The following is a 22,669-nucleotide window of genomic DNA, read 5'->3' on the forward strand; positions in this document are numbered from 1 at the left end:
GCGTTGTCCCTGTGCACAGACTCACTCTCTGGGCATGTTGTGCTGGTGTTGGCAGGTCTGCTGGAGACGGTCACGTCGGTGCTGCTGCACCCCAGCATGGCTGCGCGTCTGGCTGCGGCCTGGTGTCTGCGCTGCGTCGCTGTGGCTCTGCCGTACCAGCTCACGCCTCTCCTGGAGCGCTGCGCCGAGTGCATCAACAACCTGAAGAACTCTCCCGAGGCTGTGAGCGGCTACAGCTTCGCCATGGCCGCTCTGCTGGGGGGCGTGCATCAGTGTCCTCTGGGCATCCCACACTCCAAGGGCAAGGTCTGACTCTACAGTCCCCACACTGCCAGTGAAACATGTCATCTAGACTATAACAAGGGCTGCACTATACACCCAGTCAGTAGTTCATTATGGCTTGCAAATATATCAAATTGCAAAAGTTGTGATTTGAGTAAGTTAATACAGTCAAAACAAAAAATTATTCAGACACCAGATATAATATATATTTTTTTATTTATTATTTATTTTTTTTACTACTGGGTGCAGGGCACTATAGTTAATTAATGTAAGTGAGGATAGCAAAATAAAGTGAACTGTGACATATTATACACAAATTCTTCATACAGTGGACTAGCAGTAAAATTTGGGAGCAAAAATGATTCAGACACTTTGAGCGGATCATGTTTTGCTCAAGTGTTTTTTCTTTAATTGCTAATGTGATCTTTTTCCACCACAGACTGAACAGAATGAAGCATTGCTTGGTGATTGGTTGAGCTAAATTGGTTTTATCTAATTATGTTCTTAAATTTAACAGCTGACAGCTATTCAACCAAATTCGTTACATACCTTTCTCTCAAAGTTATCTGACATTATCAAGATCAATTTGTTTAAAACTGACAGTTAACTCTAAGCTCTTCTCATATTTTATTACTGTTTTCTAAACTATAGCAATAAACTGATCTAATTTGAGAAAGGTTGAAGGTGTCTGAATAAATTTTGATTGGACTGTATGCTTCAGAGTAAAGCACAGCTCTGTGTTCATCTACACGCGTGCAGCTCATGATACCCATTTATGCTGTCTGTATTAATTACCATTGGAGAAAGCTTAACGGCTAACTTGGCTCATATGAGGCACCTCAGACATTCATACAATGGCAGTGACGTCAGTGGCAGGCTTTACAGTTCTGCGATAGTCAGTTTACATTGCCCAGTGAAAAAGAGCATTAATTCTGTTCAGTTAAAAAACATGCATAACACTGATACTAGTCACTAAAATGTAATATATTTGTTGAAATCTGGAAGCCATAGAAAGATGACCTTTTTATTTATTAAAATATTTATATTTTACTTTTATTCAGTAAAAAGCATTGTCATCATCATACGCAGCAGTCACAAGTCATTACATTTCAAGTCTATTTATTCGAAGCAATAGAAATACCATTTTCATTAACATACAATATAATGCAATAATTTAACAAATTCACCTCCTTTATTCATTAAAATGCATTATTTCAACATAAGGCATAGGGTCACATAATTCTAATTTCAGGTTAAGCCTTAAAACCAAAGAAAGGAAACTTCCGATATTTTTAGACGATACACAATATTACATCTTTTATTAAATAGTAATGCGACACACTTGCTGATAATAATGCTGTAAATGAGTCATGCCTGTCGTGACATTCCAACTCTGCCTTCTCTTAAAAAATAACATTTTTATCAAGGTAAAATCTACATAGTTCCCAACAAAGTTATTGTGTAGTGTAAACGCATTACTGCACACGCATTATGGCGGCAGAAAAACACTGGTAACAAGTGGAGGGAAACGGGTAGAATCCATGGATTAAGAGAAAATATTTTTGTGCCTTTGGATGTTGGAATCGGAATGCAAATCATTTTAATAGAATACTGTCGTCAAAGACACCATTTGAAGCTAAACGCAGCAATGGACAGGATGTGGATGAAAACTGCTATGATTACTCTACTTTTAAAGCATAAATTTGATTTTTAGTTAAAGTCTACATAATATTCACACATGCAGTTCATAGCGGACGTATTGTATCAGCCCTACAGTTACAGCACAAAATACTACTTAAACCTATTACTATTAACATTTTACATAACATTCATTTATTTTCTCACAATTCTGACTTTTTTCTCGCGAATGCAAGTTTATATCTCCTAGTTCTGACTTTGTAACTCGATTTAACTCAAAAATAGCGAGTTTGTCAATTCTGAGGAAAAAAGCCAGAAGTCAGGGATATAAACTCATGATTCTGAGTCGAGGGGAAAAGAGAGAATGACGAGTTGTTCTTTTCTCAGAATTGTGAGAGTAAAGTTAGAATTTTGAAATATAAACTCAAATTTACCTTTTTTTTTTATTCTATTCCATACCTTCCATAGACTGCTACTTGAAAACTGTAATTGTCTGCCACCAGATAGGCTCCGCCCACAAAGAAAGCGTCATCACTGTTTGCAAACAACGACTTGGTCTATAGAAGCCAGTTTTATCAGAAGTTTCACAAAAAGGCTAAAAAATGGTCTCAAACTAAATCACTGCAGAAACTCAAGCTACTATTGCAGATTCCTGAAGAGCAACACCTATGCTTCTGCTATCAGATTACTGTGGTATAATTGAGCTGAATGTGTTTCAGATGGTGGTGAGTATAGCAGAAGATCTGCTGCGCTCCACAGCCCAGAACAGCCGTCTGTCTCTCCAGCGCACTCAAGCGGGCTGGCTGCTGTTAGGAGCCCTCATGGCCTTAGGTGAGTCCATCCCTTCCCTCAGACTCCGGCTAGAAGCACAAGGACACCTGAACTAGGGCTGTCACTAAACATTGTTTTGGTAATCGAGTAATTTGTCAATTATTCTGACGATTAATCGAGTAATCTGACAATTATTCTGACGATTAATCGTGTAATCAGATAATTCTAATTAATTTTTTGGTGGTAATAAAAATAGACCTAAGCAAAGAATAGCTTTTACATACATAATAGCAATTAGGCAATAATCAGTTCAAATAAAGTATCAAAAGCAAGTAATCAGATGGTTTTATTGAACAAAACTTTTAAAATACTCAATGTATTATAAACAAAGCTAATGCATATTACACATTAACAAAGGCCTGCAGAGGACACCAATGGCCTGACGATTGTTTTACAGTTTACTGCGCAATCTATTCCTTGTTTACATTTACATTTAGTCATTTTGCAGACGCTTTTATCCAAAGCGACTTACAATTGGGGAATACATAAAGCGATTCATCCCAAAGAGGCAATCAGACAGAGGAAGTGCTCGTAACACCAAGTCTCAGGCATTGTTCAAATAAGTACCAAGCTAGCAAGGGAAGGAATAAATAGGTTATTTTTTTTTTAAGTTTAGGATGAAGTCAAGTCAATATTATTTGTTTAGCGCGTTTAACAATGCAATTTGTGTCAAAGCAGCTTTACATCGGCTTGATATAGAGCTGGGTGTCTTTATATCAGCTTTACAGTATTTAGACGGGGAAGTCGTTTGTCGAAATAGTGTCATTCTCCTCTGGCCAGACAAAATCAGCAGTTTAAATCTAGACTAAAGCAGAATCAGATTGTGCAAAGGACTCATCTGGTTCCTGTGGTCTTGTCCCGATGGCCGTCTTGGAGACAGGGTCTTCACTGGGGGTCAGTCTCTGGGGCTCATAGGTGTCCTGGCTGTAGAGGTCATCTCTAGGTGCTGATCCACCATCTGATCTGGATACAGTCTGGATCTGGGTGGCTACTGTGACCTTGGAATAAGAAAGAAACAGACTAATATTAGTGTAGATGTCATTCTTCTAACAATGTAACAAGTACATCAGGTGTTTTGGGAAGTGTTCCCGGTTCCGGTTGACCTAATTAATGCAGCCTAACAATCCTTTAATGGATTTGAATTATAGAAATACGATAGTGTATTATGTGTAAGCCAGGTCAAAGAGATGGGTCTTTAATCTAGATTTAAACTGACAGAGTGTGTCTGCTTCCCGAACAGTGTTAGGTAGATTGTTCCAGAGTTTGGGAGCTAAATAGGAGAACGATCTCCCGCCCACAGTTGATTTTGATATTCTAGGTATTATCAAATGGCCAGAGTTTTGAGATCGCAGCGGACGTGAAGGACTATAATACAATAAGAGCTCACTCAAATACTGAGGAGCTAAACCATTCAGGGCTTTATAGGTAATTAGCAAGATCTTAAAATGTATACGATGTTTAATAGGGAGCCAGTGCAGTGTTGACAGAACCAGGCTAATGTGGTCATACTTCCTGGTTCTAGTAAGAACTCTAGCTGCTGCATTTTGAACCAGCTGGAGTTTGTTTATTAAACGTGCAGAGCAACCACCCAATAAAGCATTACAATAATCTAGCCTCGAGGTCATGAATGCATTAATTAATGTTTCTGCATTTGACATTGAGAGCATAGGTCGTAATTTAGATATATTTTTAAGATGGAAAAATGCAGTTTTACAAATGCTAGAAACATGTTTTTCGAAGGAAAGATTGCTATCAAAAAGTACGCCTAGGTTCCTAACTGATGACGAAGAATTTACAGAGCAGCCATCAAGTATTAGATAGGGATCTAGGTTATTACATGCAAAAGGTTTTGGTCCAATAATTAACACCCCTGTTTTTTCAGACTTTAGCAGTAAGAAATTGCTAGTCATCCAGTTTTTGATATCATATAAAATCGGTAAGTTTCATCAGGTCGCGAAGAAATATAGAGCTGGGTATCATCAGCATAACAGTGAAAGCTAACACCATGTTTCCTAATGAGATCTCCCTAGGGTAACATGTAAAGCGTGAAAAGTAAGGGGCCAAGTACTGAGCCTTGAGGTACTCCATACTGCACTTGTGATTGGTATGATACCTCTTCATTTACTGCCACACATTGATGGCGGTCAGATAAGTACGATTTGAACCATGCCAGTGCACTTCCTCTAATGCCAACATAATTTTCAAGTCTATTTAAAAGAATGTTGTGGTCGATAGTGTCAAACGCGGCGCTAAGATCCAATAGCACTAATAGAGAGATGATAGATAAAAGCAGATGATAAAAGCAGGTCGTTTGTAACTCTAATGAGAGCAGTCTCAGTACTATGATATGGTCTAAAACCTGACTGGAAATCCTCACACACATAATATTTCTCTAAGAAGGAACATAGTTGTGTTTTCTTAATAACAGCCAGTTTGAAGGTTTTTGGGACATATCCTAATGACAATGATGAGTTAATAATATTCAGAAGAGGATCTATTACTTCTGGAAGCACCTCTTTTAGGAGCTTAAATGGAACAGGGTCTAAAATACAGGTTGTTGGTTTAGATGATTTAACAAGTTTATACAATTCTTAATTTCCAATAGAAGAGAATGAGTGGAATTGTTCCTCAGGGGATCTATAGTGCACTATCTGATGCGATACTGTGGCTGACAGCTGCATGGTTACAATTTTATCTCTAATAGTTTTAATCTTGGAAGTAAAGTAGTTCATAAAGTCATTACTACTGTGCTGCTGGGTAATGTCTGCACCTGCTGATGTTATATTTTTTGTTAATTTTGCCACTGTATTAAATAAATACTTGGTTGTTTGTTTTCTTCTAAAAGAGACGTAAAGCAGATCTAGCCGTTTTTAATGCTTTTCTGTAGGATAGGGTACTTTCCCGCCAAGCAATACCGAATACATCTAATTTTGTTTTCCTCCAGCTGCGCTCCATTTTCCGGGCTGGTCTCTTTAGGGCCCGAGTGTGCTCATTATACCACGGTGTTGGACTCTTTTCCTTAATCTTCCTTAAGCGTAAATGAGCAACCGTATCTAAAGTGCTAGAAAAGTGAGAGTCAATAGTTTTTGTTACATCATCAAGTTGTTCTGAGCTATTGGATATGCTGAGGAATTGAGATAAATCAGGAAGATTATTTATAAAGTAGTCGTTTGTGGTAGAAGTGATGGTTCTATCATATTTGTAACAAGGAGTTGGCTTTACAGCTTTAGCTATATGGAATATACACAAAACTAGATAATGATCTGATATATCATTGCTCTGCTGCAATATTTCAACGCCACTGACATCAATTCCATATGACAGTATTAAATCTAGAGTATGATTTCGACAATGAGTAGGTCCTGAAATGTGTTGTTTAACACCAATGGAGTTTAGAATGTCTATACATGCTGATCCCAACTAATCTCTTTCATTATCAACATGGATATTAAAATCACCAGCAATTAGGACTTTATCTGCAACCAGCACTAACTCAGTTAGAAAATCAGCAAATTCTTTAATAAAGTCTGTATGGTGCCCTGGTGGCCTGTATACAGTAACCAGTACAAACATCGCAGGGGATTTATCATTAACACTTGTTTCTTTGGATAACGTTATATGAAGCACCATTTTTCCGAACAAATTATACTTGAAACCCGACCTCTGAGAAATACTGACAATATTGCTATAAATTGTGGCAACACCTCCCCCTTTACCTTTTGGACGTGGCTCATTTTTATAGCAGTAATCTTGGGGGGTAGACTCCTTTAAAGTAATATATTCATCTGGTTTTAGCCGGGTTTCTGTCAAACAAACCACATCTAGTTTATGATCAGTGATCATATAATTTACAAAAAGTGCTTTTGTAGAAAGGGATCTAATATTAAATAAGCCAAGCTTTATCATTTGTTTATCTGTATTATATCTGTTTTTTATTTGTTGAACATAAATTCAATTGTTACTCTTACTTTGGTTTGGATGTTGTCTGTATTTTCTAGTTCGGGGAACAGACACAGTCTCTATAGTGTGATATCTAGGTGAAAGAGTCTCTATGTGCTGAGAATTAACTGACTTCTGTGATGTGAGGCGGCTAGCAGACGGTCGGTTTAGCCAGTCTGTCTGCTTCCTGACCTGGGCCCCAGTTAGTCAAGTACGAACTCTAAGACTATGTGCCATATTTCTAGAGAGAAAATCCCAAGAGGGATGAAGACCATCTCTTTTCAACAGGTCAGGTCTGCCCCAAAAATTCTTCCAATTGTCTATAAAGTCTATGTTATTCTGCGGGCACCACTTAGACATCCAGCCATTGAGTGACGACAGTCTGCTATGAATCTCTTCACCCCGGTAAGCAGGGAGCGGACCAGAGCATATTACAGTGTCTGACATCGTACTTGCAAGTTCACACACCTCTTTAACATTATATTTAGTGATCGCCGACTGGCAAAGTCGAACATCATTAGCCCTGAAGTGGATAACAATCTTGCTGAATTTACGTTTAGCGTTAGCCAGCACTTTTAAATTTGCTAAGATGTCAGGCGCTCTGGCTCCCGGTGAACATTGGACTATGGTGGCTGGTGTCTCTATTTACACGTTCCGTACAATAGAATCACCAATTACTAGAGCACTTTCATCAGGTTTCTCAGTGGGTGCGTCACTGAGTGGGGAGAACCTGTTTGATGTTCTGATCCGAGCAGAAGAGTGGTGTTTTGACCCGTGACTAGGCCGCCTCACAGTCACCCAGCTGCCCTGCTGCACGGGCTCTACCGGAACCGAACAATGTACAGGACTCCCTGAGCTAGTCGCATCCAAAGCAGTATCTACAGCCCTCACATTCTTACTGTCCTCAACTAAAGTTTGGATGCGTGTCTCTAGTTCTAAAATCTTCTCTGTCAGCCTAACTATATCCCTGCATTTATCACATGTGAATCCCTCGTCGCCGACAGAGAGAGATAAACTGTACATGTGACATGAAGTGCAAACAACAATAGCAGGAGAAGAAGCCATTACTCACCGTGATTGAAGAATGATTTGCTTACCACTGTTGTTTGATGAACTTGTGAAAAACGGAGCGAGAAAAAAGAAAACGATACTAGGCGCGAATAGAAACGCGAATGGAACAGCGAGTGACAAGCTAACCGGTTAACGCACTGCACGCGCGCTGCACTCACGGTTTTAAAAAGCGAATGATCAAATTAGTTTGACAGATAATACCAGAAATATGGTGGGAATTAAGTTATATATTATCACTTTAAACAACAGAGAGTGAAAGTAAGATAGAGATTCAACAGAAAAGCGAAGCTACACGGAGCTACAATCGCAAACCTCTCAGCAGCACGACAGACAGGGACAGATAGAAGCAATCGATGAAGTCAAGTACTGTCGAAAGAGATGAGTTTTCATTTGTTGCTTGAAGATTGACTGGGATCCAGAATTCCGGATAGGGGTGGGAAGATCATTCAATCAGCCAGGAATGGTGAACGAGAATGTTCTGGAGAGTGATTTTGAGCCTCTCTGTGATGGTACCACAAGGCGTCGCTCACTAGCAGATCTCAGACTTCTGGAGGGGATGTAGATTCGTAATAGTGAGTGGAAGTAGGAGGGTGCTGAGCCTGTGGCTGTTCTATATGCCTTTTATCTATAGGTTGTTTAAAATTTACCAAACATCATTTGATTCAAATGTCCACTTAATCTTTAATTTCTTAAATATGTGGACATCAGAATGTGTACACTCAGAGCGAGGGTTTGAGGTTTTATTTTGAAATCTTGATGAACAGTTAGCATATTGAGAAAGATATTGATGTGAAATGAAACCACAAAGATATTGAAATGCACCACTTCTGGTATTTTCATTTAGTCATTTAGCCGACGCTTTATCCAAAGCAACTAAGAAATGAGGAGAATAGAAGCAATCAAAATCAACAAAAAAGCAATGATATGCAAGTGCTATAACAAGTCTCAATTAGCCTAACGCAGTACACGCAGCAAGGTTTTTAAAAAAAGTAAATAAAAAGAAAACCGATCAAATAGAAAAAGAATCGCGCAAGCTAGTGTTAGTTTTTTTTTTTTTTTTTTTAGGAAATGAATTAGAATAGAGAGAGCTAGAGTTAGAGGGTCAAATAAAGATGGAAGAGATGTGTTTTTAGTCGATTCTTGAAGATGGCTAGGGACTCAGCTGCTGGGATTGAGTTGGGCAGGTCACCAGGAGGGAACAGTTAATGTAAAAGTCTGTGAAAGTGGTTTTCTACCTCTTTGGGATGAACAATAAATCCACGTTCACTTGCAGAGCACAAGCTTCTAGAGGCACATAAGTCTGAAGTAATGTATTTAGGTGAAGGGGTGCAGAGCCAGAGGTGGTTTTGTAGGCTAACATTAATGCCTTGAATTTTATGCGAGCAGCTATTGGTAGCCAGTGCAGATTGATGAACAGAGGAGTGACGTGCATTCTTTTTGACTTGCTGCCGCGTTCTGGATTAATTGTAAAGGTTTGATAGAACTGGCTGGAAGACCTGCCAAGAGAGCATTTCAATAGTCCAGCCTGGACAGAACAAAATTTAGCAGATTACTCGACTCAAGCAAAATTATTTTTTAAAACCGAATACTGGAATATAATGTTGCAGCCCTAACCTGAACACATGAACCTGTGGTCATCCTCTCAGGACCGTCTTTAGTGCGCTACCACCTGCCGAAGATGCTGCTGCTGTGGCGTAACGTGTTTCCTCGCTCTCAGAAGGAGATGGAGGCCGAGAAGGCCAGAGGAGACTCCTTCAGCTGGCAGGTGATGCTGGAGGGTCGTGCCGGCGCTCTGTGCGGTAAAACACCTCAAATCATCCATCCATCACCTTCTCTGCTGTTTCTCTCAATCTGCATTGTGAATAACTCATATTGCTTGTTCCTCACAGCCATGCGCAGTTTCGTGGCTCATTGTCCAGAGCTGCTGACAGAGGACGTGATCCGCAGACTGATGACGCCCATCGAGTGTGCCATGACCATGATGTCTCAGTGAGTGATGCTGCACAGTGTTTATGCCACCGCTCAGCACTGATGAGCTGAAATCATAGGAACTGAGAAGTGCTTGGTGTATGATATCATATTTGTGACCCTAGATTACAAAACCAGTCATAAGGGTGAATTTTCTAAAATTGAGATTTATACATCATCATCATCTGAATAAATAATCTTTCCATTGATGTATGGTTTGAGATGCAACTATTTGAAAATCTGGAATCTGAGGGAGCAAAAAAATCTAAATATTGAGAAAATGACCTTTAAAGTTGTTCAAATAAAGTTCTTAGCAATGCATATTACTAATCAAGTTTTGATATTTATGGTAGGAAATTTACAAAATGTCTTCATGGAACATGATTTTTACTTGATATTCTAATGATTTTTGGCATAAAATAAAAATTGATCATTTTGACCCATACAGTGTATTGTTGGCTATTGCTACAAATATACCTGTGCTACTCATGACTGCTTTTGTGCTGCAGGGTCACATTTCATCTTGCTTCCATCAGGTGACTAAAACTAAAATTCAACAGATCTGGATCATTTACTGTGATGTCAATTTCATACAGATTTAATTGAAGCGAATCCAAAACATCTACAGCGGTGGCCAGAATGATTAGAGCACTAGTATCTTCAGCAGCTAAAAATGGTTTTAAGTCAGTTATTTCAATCTTTTGCTGTAGTGTGTTAGTAGGAAATATCAGTTTACATTTCCAAACATTCATTTTGCCATTAATTGTAATAATCCAGTGAGGTTTTTGTTCAGTTTCAATCTGACAATTCCCTTTTTTCCCCTCTGAATTCTGAGTTTATATAATTTTTACATAATCGATCTGCATCCCAAAATTCATATTGCATTGAAGAAATGTCTTGGTACATTCCATTCCATTTAATTTTAATTGAATTTTTTTTTTTTGAAGGGGTGTGTGGCCAAGTATGGTGACCCATACTCAGAATTTGTGCTCTGCATTTAACCCATCCAACGTGCACACACACACACACACACACACCGTGAACACACACCCGGAGCAGTGGGCATTTATGCTGCGGCGCCCGGGGAGCAGTTGGGGGTTCGGTGTCTTGCTCAAGGGCACCTCAGTCGTGGTATTGAGGGTGGAGAGAGCGCTGGACATTCACTCCCCCCACCTACAATCCCTGCCGGCCGGGGACTCGAACCCACAACCTCAGGTTACCGACGCTCTATCCATTAGGCCACGACTACCCCTTAATACACAAAATCACATTCCATTTACAAAATAAATATTTTGTTCATAAAATACATTTTGTGATTCGGACAAATCCTTTTGTCGACAAAATCAGGCAGGTTGGCAGTTCTTTGAGTTAATTCAACATTTTAAGATATAAACTCAGAATTGTGAGAGAGCCTGAATTAAGGTATGAAAATTCAAAATTACACATTTTTTTCATAAGACCTGGATAAAACGTGGTGTACCGTTAGTAAGATTTTTAAAAGATGTGTTGAGCCATCTCATGTTGTGCTGTGGCAGTGTTTATTTTTTGCACAGTTGTGCTAAAATGCACAAACCGCATCACAGTCATGTGTTTTTGTCGTGCAGCATTCCTGCAGTGATCAAGGTTCACGGAGCTCAGCTGAAGGCCAGCGCTGCCATGGTTCGACTGCGACTCTACGACATACTGGCTCTGCTGCCGCCTAAGACATACGAAGGCAAGTCCTTCACAAACAGCTACACTGCTGCTGACAGCACTGATGACATGAGTAGGGCTGGGTATCGAGTTCGATACTTTTTAGGCACCGACCGAATTGCCTCGATACCACCGAGTATCGAAAAACGTCTTGTCGTTCGGTACCAAATTTGGATACCTAAGGGGTTAATCTTATCACCGTCAGTGAGCCAATAATCCTGCAGCACTAGGTGTGTTTGACTAGAAGTGACGCGGCGCTGATTGATCAGTGTTTGACCTCCGCGAGACGAAAGCGTACGGAGCAGTCTGCTCTCTATATCGCGCAGTTTCGCTTACTTGACACAGACTGAAGCTCGCGTGACATTTCAGCGTCTGCCGCCTCACTAAATGAGGACATAAACACATGAACAACAGCTCCAGAACTGCTCTGAGAGTCACTTCATGAGCATTTTACCATTTGATTTGAGTAAAACTTGCGTAATATCATATACACACAGAACTGTAAAGGTATTCCCGGAAACCCGTCAAAATAAAAGTTCGGTTTTACTCGGAAGACACTGCGGCAGAAATATATTAATATTGTTCAGCAGAGTGTACATACTGCTACTACTAGGCTACTATTAAAATTATTAAAACTCTTATTTTTTAAGTAATGATCACACAACATTTCTTCCATGTTTTAATTTTAATGGTAAAATTTTGTTTGCCAAAATAAATAGTTTTATTTTCAATAATTTAAAAGAAATTAAATGAAATTAATGTTTTATGCCTTCATTTATGCCAGATACAGAACACAGAATTTCTGAGGAAAAAGAAAACATTTCATAAGGCTGTTTTAAGAATAAATTTGAATAAACAAAGTAGTTGTTATGCATTCAAATAATTAGACATACTACACCAGAATTTAATAACAATAAAACATATGGTGAAAGAAAATAAAACATCCACTTATGAAAGTGGATAAAGATTTTAAATTTCTTGAAGTCTTTAACAACCAACAATAAATGATTCTGTCTGAGCTATGCGTTTTAAAACGAGCACGCACGAGTGTAAACTGAAAACTATTTGAGCTTTATTAAAATTATTTGCGCTGATTTATTGTGTTGGCTATATTTTGTTCCTTTGTGCAGTGGCTCAGGAGATGAGTCTTTGAGTCTGTATACATGTCAACAAGCTGAAAAAAATAAAACCAAAGTTTTTTTAGATAATATAATCTTATTAAAACTGATTTCATAAAACTGGTATCGAAAAAAGTATCGTTCAGGAACCGGTATCGAACTCAAGGTATCGGTATCGAACATTTTTGAACGATACCCAGCCCTAGACATGAGAGCTGATTATGAGTTATGATTTCCCCATGATTGACAGGCAGTTTTAACGCTCTTCTGAGGGAGCTGGTGGCAGAGTTCACGCTCACAGATAACTCGGCCAACACCACCACATCTCTGCTGCGCTCGCTCTGTCATTACGACGACAGCGTGCTGATGGGCTCGTGGCTTCAGGAAACAGATCATAAGTCCATTGAAGATCAGGTAATTATTTTAACGATTTGCAGAAAAGGTCCTTTATTGGGTGAATAACAACTGTCTGGGCCGCTGCTATGATTTTATTAATACAGTTGTCTGATTGATTTTATTGTCTTAAGCATTCAAATATCACTTAAGAGAAAACTAAGCAGTTGTACTACGATAGGTAATTTTCGTAAGGGTTGTGATGTCCACGTTTTTGTTAAAGAAATTAAAGAGGCTGTTGCATTTCAATCTTGAAAAGGTGGCCAGAAATGAAAGATTAAGTGGATATATGAATTAAATGTTTGGTCAATATTAAACAAGGATTTGATTGTCCTGTAAGTGTAACAACAGCAATTACCAGGCCTTTGGCTCCTTTGCAGGCATTTGTAATAATGTAATGTATATAAATTATTTATTTTGTGTTACATTATGTATTCAATGAAATCTTATGATTATTATTATTAATTAACCAATTATTATTGCCTCATTGTTTCAAAAGTTTCACAGGATTATGAACGCGAATTACCTGAAAGTGATGCACAGGCTTCATCTTGGGCTTTTTTGTTTCTTTTTCTTATTTTGGCGCGGGACTGCTGATGTCTTTGCCTGGGCATAGTTGTCTATCAGTTATGATCATTTGCATTCAACCACAAACATGGGGTGAGGGCGGGCGCGGATGCGGGATTGATGCTTCACGTGTGCGTAGCCTACTGCCTCCGTAAAATGCATTTTTTTTATATATACACACACACACACAGTCAAACATATATACACATACATTAGTGCTGTCAAAATTAGCGCGTTAATGCAGGTGATTAATTTTTTCCGTTTGATGCAATTAACGCAGGGGCGGAGCTAGGGTTGGCCACCCCTCACAACTGCTGTTTCTGCCACTTTTTCTCTTGACAAGTAGTGCATTTATTCAGTCACAGAATGTCTTTATGACCACATCAAACCGGAGACGTTTCAGATGCGTGCTCCAACTTCACCTCCACGCCAGGTGTGAGTCAAACGAGCGCAGAAACTGTACTGTGCTTTCTGTAGACTGTATTTTTTCATATCAGCGTGCAAAATAAACTACATGCATGCAGTGTCGTGGTCAGTTAAGTCATGAAGTTACCAAAAGGTGAATAAAGCTGCCTTAAAACTGTGCATGCATGTAAAATATACATATACATATATACACACACACACACACACACATATATACATGAGTCACATTTAAGAACATGTCTCTGAAATAGTTTTCAAAACTGTCCTGGAGCCCAGCACTGTCTCCCTCATCAAACACACCCGATTCAACTTATCAGCTCATTATTGAGCCTCATTATTAAGACCTGAAGTGTGTCAGAAAAGGTGAAGGGAGTTGAGAGAACATTTGATGCGTGTCAGATACACATCACGTTCAACAGTGACAGCTCTTAAAGTAATAGCAGCCAAAACAACCTAAAAACCAGCTGCTGTGATGTTAATCTAAGAAAAAAGAGGAAACTTTTATAGATTTTATCCTCTCACAGCTCCACATCTATTATCAAATTTGCTGATGATACTATGGTTCTGGGCCTCATCTCCAACAACGACGAGGTAGAGAGACTCACATCATGGTGCCAGGACAACTGTCTCTCTCTGAATGTGAGCAAAACTAAAGAGCTGATCGTGGACTTTAGGAAGAGACAGCAGCAGCCCTACACTCCTCTTATGATCAGTGGGACCCATGTGGAGAGGGTGAGTAGCTTCAAGTACCTCGGTGTAAACATCTCCGAGAACCTGACTTGGACTACACACATCCAAACACAGGTTAAGAAAGCCAGGCAAAGACTGTACCATCTGCGACAGCTGAGGAAATTCAGGGTCTCACCAGCAATCCTGAAAACTTTCTATTCAGGGACCATAGAAAGTGTATTGACTCAGTGCATCTCAGTGTGGTATGGAAACAGCTCCAATCAGGACTGCAAAGCACTACAGAGAGTTGTGCGCTTAGCTGAGCGCATCTCAGGGTCTGCTCTCCCCTCTCTGCAGGACATCTACCTCAAACGCTGCAAAAATACAGCTGTTAAAATAATCAAGGACTCTAATCACCCTGGTAACCAGCTATTCACTTTGCTTCCATCTGGTAAGCGCTTCCGTAGCCTGATGGCAAAAACTGAGAGACTTAGGAGGAGCTTCTTCCCCCAGGCCATCAGGCTCCTAAACTCTAACTCTGTGTCATAACATCACATGACTCCATGTAAATATCACCATATCAATAAGCTATTCATAATTTTCTCTACCTCATATTGCTGCTATTCAAATACCCTGTACAACTTTTTGCACATTCCTCTTTATTACTATTTAAGTCAACAACATACTGACCTGCACATTCATATTTATATTTTTTATCTTTATTTTATTTTATTTTTTTCTACTTTTCTTTTTCTTAATATTTGTATACTTTATAATTGCACTGTCCTTGGAGCGGACCTGACCTACATTTCACTGCTGGTTATACTCTGTATAATTGTGTATCTGACAAATAAAAACTTGAATCTCTCTTGAATTTTGAGATTTAAGGATTCATCTATATTTAATTTAGAATTTAGTGTTTGAATAATTTCAGTTTCAATTTCTGTATTTTATATATATGTATGTGCATATACATGTATTTATATAAGTGTATATGTGTGTGTATGTATGTATGTATGTATGTATATATATATATATATATATATATATATATATATATATATATATATATATATATATATATATATATATATATATATATATACACACACACACACACACACTGTGTGTGTGTATGTATGTGTGTGTATATATACTGTGTGTGTGTATGTATGTGTGTGTATATATACTGTGTGTGTGTATGTCTAGATGGTGCACCCACAACCCCCGGGACTTGGTGCCCTATGCAACTTCGCACACTGTGTATAGGGAGCGCCAGTACTGGCAACGGTGCATTTTATATCTCACATTACAACCCCTGTGCTTGGCCTTTAGTAATTCTCTGCAGTTTTAGTGCACAGGATCTATTCAGCATGACTTTAACACAGTGTTTGTGATGTGTTTGTGTGCCGCAGCTGCAGCCCAACAGCGCATCAGGCAGCGGCGCTCTCGAACACGACCCGTCCTCCATTTACCTGCGCATCCCAGCCGTGGAGGCCGTGCCTGGACCGCTGCCGCTCGGTGTGTCTGTGATCGATGCCTCCGTCGCTCTGTTTGGAGTCGTCTTTCCCCACGTCTCTTTCAAACACAGGTACTTTTCCACTCAGCATTGTGTTGGCCTTTTACTTTCTATATTTTACTTGGGGTCACAGACAAATGGACTTTGGCTTTATCTGAATATTTAAGTTCAAAACCACCACCATATAAAAGATAAAGGATCAGTGCAGGTTTTTTTTTAATTTTTTTAAAGGGGTCATCAGATGCCAATTTTCCACAAGTTGGTATGATTCTTTAAGGTCTTAATAAAGTCTATAACATAGTTTGGCTAAACTTTCTCAATGGTAGTGTAAAACAGCACCCTTTTTACCCTGTCATAAACGGCTCTGTTCACAGTGAGTCGTTTCAGTGCATGTCCCTTTAAATGCTAATGAGCTACTGCTCACCCCGCCCCTCTCTTCTGTTAAAGTCACCAATCTTATTCACGTGGTTATTGCTCAAAAATGATTTAAAATGTGTTTGTAAATGATTTATTAGTCATTAACAAACACCTTTATAAACCCTCAACAAAGGCAACCTTAATGTAGTGTAGTGGACGCAACAAAGCAACCGTTGCGGATCGTTTTTACTTTGTCAGTACGTCATAAATAAAACGAGGCATCGGTTTACTGTCAGGATTTGTCGTGTCGAGCCACATCCGGTGCAGACAGCATCACTGATCATAATGAGTTCTACAGTATTTTTCACGCAGACATAGACACATTTAGGTAGATCAGGGGCGCGTTCACTTCAAAAACAAAGGTAATCCACTGCATCTTCAGCGGCTCAGATGTCAGGAGTAAATGACGACTGCTATGTTCATTACATCAACAACAAAACACCTCAGTCGCTTGGTAGACATTCTTGTCTAAACCTGCTCCGGCGGTGAAACAATGGTGGACTGATGACGGTTCACTCAGGACGGGTCTAAGGTAAAACGCTAGTGTCAATCAACAATCGTGGGAGGGGCCTGTACAAAGTGATGTAACTTTGCCAAGCATCTGTGAACAGCTTGATCTGAGATGCTGCTTATGACTTATGGGGATTTTAAAAAACACTAGGTGGATCTTCATAATTATAGGGTGGATGTGTACACACATTTATGTTCAAACAACTTGTAAAAGTGAATTTTGCGTCCGATGACCGCTTTAAGAAATCAATATTTTTATTTAGCAAGGATGCTTGGCTTTGTTTGGTTCAATAAAGAAAAACATGACTTGGTCTGACAGGTTCATATCATTAGCCATTCCTCTCGTTACAGATCATTGTTTGTGATTTATTTCATGTCTTGTTGTCTATTCCAGGTTGCAAATGCTGGATCACTTTGCTGAATGCATTAAACAAGCTAAAGGAGTCCGTCAGCAGGCTGTGCAGTTGAACATATTCACTGCGGTGCTGAGCGCTCTCAAGGTGACTGAATATCTGCTTAAGTTCACTTCATCAACATATAATAGAATTTAATTTCCAGCGATATAGTCGACCTGATTCCACAGATACTATTTGATCTGAACTGAGCTGGACGATGACATCACTGAATTCAATGCTGAATTATTTATGGAGCAGATAAAATACATTTATTAATCAATTATCATTTTGACTTATTTATTGAAAGGCTGAAATGTGAGGTTTACCATTTTATGACACTTTTTCAAAGCTTTATTTGAATATTTTGTTCATGCTATTATATAAACTGTTGTCAGTCATGTTGTCATTTGAAAATCCAGCCATCATTAGTAATATTATTGTTTTAGTGTTTATGCAAACAAAAGGTCATTTTATCTATTGTTTGTTGATTTTAAGTACAAAACTTCATGAAATGATTTGTGTCAGTACTTTTTGAACATTTCCAGCACACTGATACTGATGATAACTGTGATGATTTAGGTCACTATAATCGTGATCAGAAATTTTCATACCGTTTCATCTCTATTAATAATGTTGATTGGCCTCTGTGTGTGTGTACAGGGTCTGGCTGAGAACAAGAGCAGTCTCGGCCCGGAGGAGGTGCGTAAATCTGCTCTAGCGCTGGTGATGGGCGCGCTGGACAACCCCAACCCCATCCTGCGCTGCGCTGCTGGAGAGGCTCTGGGCCGGATGGCACAAGTCGTGGGAGAAGCTTCCTTCATCGCCAGGATGGCACAGCACAGCTTTGACAAGTATGCAAGCGCAAACCTCCAGCAACAGTATGACTGAATACAAGAACGTGTCTTGCACACAGTCTTCCTCTTCACATTCAAAACATCACAATTAACCCTTAAATGCATGAATGTTTCACCAATCATTATTACATATTCAGGTCTTTAGCGACCCAGACCTATATATCTAGCATGGATGGATCTCTAACTGCTGCTGCAATCGCAAAAACCTCTCTTTATATTTTAAGTACAATTACAGACAAATAAAATAAAGTATATTTCGTTATCTTCTGAAATGTAGAAGGGTTCAATTTGAACAGATAATTTTACAATCGCTGTCATCGTTAGAGTGCACTTCCACAGTACATCCAGCATCTGGCTCATATTCGCGATATCAACCATATTCTCAAAATTATCGTTTTCAATGACTTCAAAATCAGTATTCTGGCAGCTTATTCACCACATCCACCATGACAGTGGCATTTATATTTTCTCATTGCATACAGTAATTGCTCTGCAGTAAAGCCATTCAAACCAGTTCAATTTTTGCTGATATTCTTTTGTTTTATGCCTTTGGTAATTATGAGTGAAACATCACATCGTCATTGTGTATCAAACAGTGCCACCTCGAGGAATAAAGATGCATTGCACGTATTTAGTCATCAGATATGTAAATATTGCTGTGCAGGAAAAATATACTTTGACATTTACATACCTCGGGTCTCTAGGGACTAGGGATGGGCGACATTTTCTGGTATTTATTGCAATAATGACATCAATGATGATAAATCATATGCATCCACTGAGAGACAAAAAAAAAGTCCTGTTTCTTTAGAGAGAAGTATTATCTTTCCTATTTTTTACCAAAAATAGGGTGTTGTGTGAGCACACACATAATATAATGTCTGTTTTGTTCATACTGAACTCCAGAGGGCGCCCTTGCTCGTAAACTCAGCATATGCATCACAGAAGTAATAGAACTGATGACTGATCCAGCTATCGCTGTAGTGGAGTAAAAAGAAGATAGAAATGCTTAAACTGATCAAACATGAAGACAAACACACGATTTTGACAATATATGGTTTATCTGTGTTCTTCAAGCCATCTAGGGTATTGTTATAAGAATAAGTATATTTATAATGCAATGCTAATTGACATAGTCTTTATCACTATATAGAATACTACAAACTTTTATGATTTCTGCCTTATTCTGTGATATGAAACCACGTCTGGTTACAAAAATAAGTTATTTCAAACAATAGACTGATGTTATGTAGTGAATTTGTAGTAAAAGTATGTCAGTAAATCTCTTTGTTGGACAACAGGTTTGTAAACGGGCTCATACACATGCACAACTTTACCGCACACATGCTTCTGTAGTACATTTATTCATTGCACAGACCTATATATATATATATATTTTTTTATTTTATTTATTTATTTATTTATTTATTTCGCTCTGACCAAACAAGTTCTAGATTGTAGAGGCAGCTCCTCATTTAGCGATAAACCCCTCCTCAGTTTCATGTCCTCCTTCTGCGATGACGCTCCGCACGGTCACACACAGAAATATGTCAACAACTAGACTTTATTGTTATCATCACGGGAAGGCTAATTCTTATCGTGGGCAGAATTTTTACCGGTATGTCAGAAGTGATAAGATATCCTAGTGACCCTATACACTTTTTACAAAAAACAAATCAGAAAACATGCAGTCTTATTTTATAATTTATTTTTCTTGTTATATTGTTTATAGTGAATAGATTGAGGAATACTTAGAATTAATAATGTCTAACTTTAAAAAATGAAGGAGCGAGAGGGTAGTGAATGATGTCCCGGGTCGCTAAAGACCAAAGGTATGTATTTAAGGGTTAAAAGCATTTCTTGTGTTGTACAGAAGATTGACTAGAAAAAGAATGCAAACATTCAGAAATCGTCAAGAAAATCACTGGCTCTGATTAAGGCCTGGGTCTCGGTTCCTAACCCTAATGATCGGCTGTGGTTTTTTCACTTTGTGCAGGACCGAAGCGTGGCATGGATGTTGTGAGATCTCTTGCCGTTTCCTCATATTGTCTCTGTGTTTGAGTTTTTCTGTCTTTGATGCTCTGTGCAGGTTGAAGTCGGCGCGTGACGTGGTGTCCAGGACGGGTCACTCTCTGGCTTTGGGCTGCTTGCACCGTTATGTGGGCGGCATTGGGTCAGGCCAGCACCTCAAGACCAGTGTTAGCATCCTGCTGGCCCTGGCTCAAGACGCCACGTGTCACGAGGTCCAGGTGAGCTCTGAGACAGCACAGGTGTCTGGACCGTGCTCTGCTGCTGGGCCAATCAGATGCATGATGAGTAGCGGGTTTCACGATTCGATTAGGTCACCGATTCAATCCAATATCCCGATGCTTCACGATTATAGCAAATTTATTTTGTGTATTTTTATTAAATTATATAAGCAGGCTACTTTTAAAACTAATTACAAATTAATAATAAATCTAAATAATTAAGAATTTAACCAAATAAATATAGCTTCAAAACATACAAGCAAATATAAAGTAATAAAGGGGAAAAAGGCAATTACAAGTGATAAAAGCACTCTCAGGTACTGAAAGTACTTTTTAAGTATACGAAAGTTCACAGATAATCATAGTTATGGGTTTTATTTTTTCCTCAGCGTTATTGCCTTTTGATTATTACTGATGAGATCATAGACAGTGGCAGCTTTAATAGACTGCAGTAATGCACAGATCTATTTCCACATCAGATGTTTTTTCTTGTTCTGAACTGACTGTTTACTTTCATTTCATTTCATAAAAGTATTTGGATGCAAGTTAATTTAAGTGCAGCCATGATCGAGCTTCAGGACAAAACCGAAGCGCTGTGAAAGGGGCTGTTTACACCTGGTCACTTCACTATCCGATCCTGAAAAGACCAGGTGTAAATACCCTCTGAAGCGCATTCGAGACGGCTGTAAATCCGATCGCTCAAAGCACTTCAGGAGGTGGTTTGGGCCGCATTCCAGACCAAACTGGACAAGTGTAAATGCGTCTGGTTGTTGAAATCACATATGCTAATTTTACTCCTTATTAAAATATGAAAATAATAAACGTGTGCGAGCGTTTTATAGGCTATATGGTATGTTATAGTCCGATATGACAGCGCTAATGGAACACGCATCGCTGCGGATGAGTAGCTGAGTATCTCTTCAGCAAGCAGACATGCAAACTGCTGCAAATGAAACTGAAAGTAAGTCGCAGACGCTCAACACACAATCATCTTCATTAAAAGTAGTGAGACTAAGCTATCTTTCCAGTGCTGATGCCGCGCTCTCTCGTGTTGCGGTCTCTGATATTGAAATGAGCTGATAATGAATAAAATGCAGCACATATCTATTGCTTTCATTGACGTGAACTCCGTAAAATTAGCATATAGCGCGGATTTATATCCGTTTTGCGAAGACACATTTATGTGGCCAAGTGTAAATGGAAACGTTTTAATAAATCAGATAGATATCAGATCAGAGAAAACGCATGAAGTGACCAGGTGTAAACAGGCCCAAAGTCTGTCAGTACACACGTTTCCTGCATCTAATACGCACTACATTACAAAAGGCATAAATGAAAGCATATCTACAGTAAAACACTACATAACAGAGAGTGGAAGCACTGTCAAGCAATGCACATGTGTCTCTCAGCGCATATTCTGTGCAATGAAGCCCTAACATTGTGTTTTGGGCCATTGTTTTGATAAAGCGTCTGTCAATCAAACTACAAACGAAATCATGATGTGGCTTAGTGTGCTTATCAAATCACAAACGGCTTAATTGAAACTTTGAATTGAAAAAGTCGGTAACAATTTACAATAAGGTTTCGTTAGTTAACATTAGTTACCTACTTTAGTTAACAAACTAAGAATGAACACTATTTGGTTACACTTTATTTTAAGGTGTCCTTGTTACATATTGTTGCATATTCTGTGCAATGAAGCCCGCCGTGATTGTCTCTAGCGCACACTAAGCTTGCGTTTTCCAAAATGTGCCCAGATCTCAGATTTAAAGGGGTCATATGATGCTATTTTAAAGATCATTATTTAGTGTATTTGGTGTAACAGAATATGTTTACATGTTCAAAAAACACATTATTTTTCAAATACTATACATTATTGTAGTTCCTCTATGCCCTGCCTCTCTCAAACGCGTCGTTTTCTACAAAGCCCCTCCTTCCAACAAGCACAGTCTGATCTGATTGGCCAGCACGCATCAGAAATGTAACACCCCTAAATAATAATCACGAGCTTCAACTTTCAAAGTAAATATAAAGACAGTTAATCATGTCCTTAGTTTTACCATCAGTTCAAGCCGGAGAGGGGAACAGAGTCACGTGACAGACACAGTGATGAAGCTTGTATGTGTTTGCA

General features: G+C 38.9%; 1 protein-coding gene across 1 annotated transcript in view; it reads left to right on the forward strand.

The window, feature by feature from the left end:
* LOC306882852 (HEAT repeat-containing protein 5B-like) overlaps positions 1-22,669 on the forward strand; it is a 104,952-nt gene that overhangs the window by 34,712 nt on the left and 47,571 nt on the right. Inside the window, exons 10-19 of the mRNA XM_079437815.1 lie at positions 56-306; positions 2,640-2,751; positions 9,408-9,560; positions 9,651-9,750; positions 11,334-11,443; positions 12,790-12,953; positions 16,010-16,185; positions 17,435-17,540; positions 18,096-18,286; positions 20,379-20,538. Coding sequence (XP_079293941.1) covers positions 56-306; positions 2,640-2,751; positions 9,408-9,560; positions 9,651-9,750; positions 11,334-11,443; positions 12,790-12,953; positions 16,010-16,185; positions 17,435-17,540; positions 18,096-18,286; positions 20,379-20,538 — 1,523 coding nt within the window. The remainder of the gene's footprint in view (positions 1-55; positions 307-2,639; positions 2,752-9,407; positions 9,561-9,650; positions 9,751-11,333; positions 11,444-12,789; positions 12,954-16,009; positions 16,186-17,434; positions 17,541-18,095; positions 18,287-20,378; positions 20,539-22,669) is intronic.

The sequence above is a fragment of the Barbus barbus genome (assembly GCF_936440315.1).
Source record: "Barbus barbus genome assembly, chromosome: 16".
NCBI lineage: Eukaryota > Metazoa > Chordata > Actinopteri > Cypriniformes > Cyprinidae > Barbus > Barbus barbus.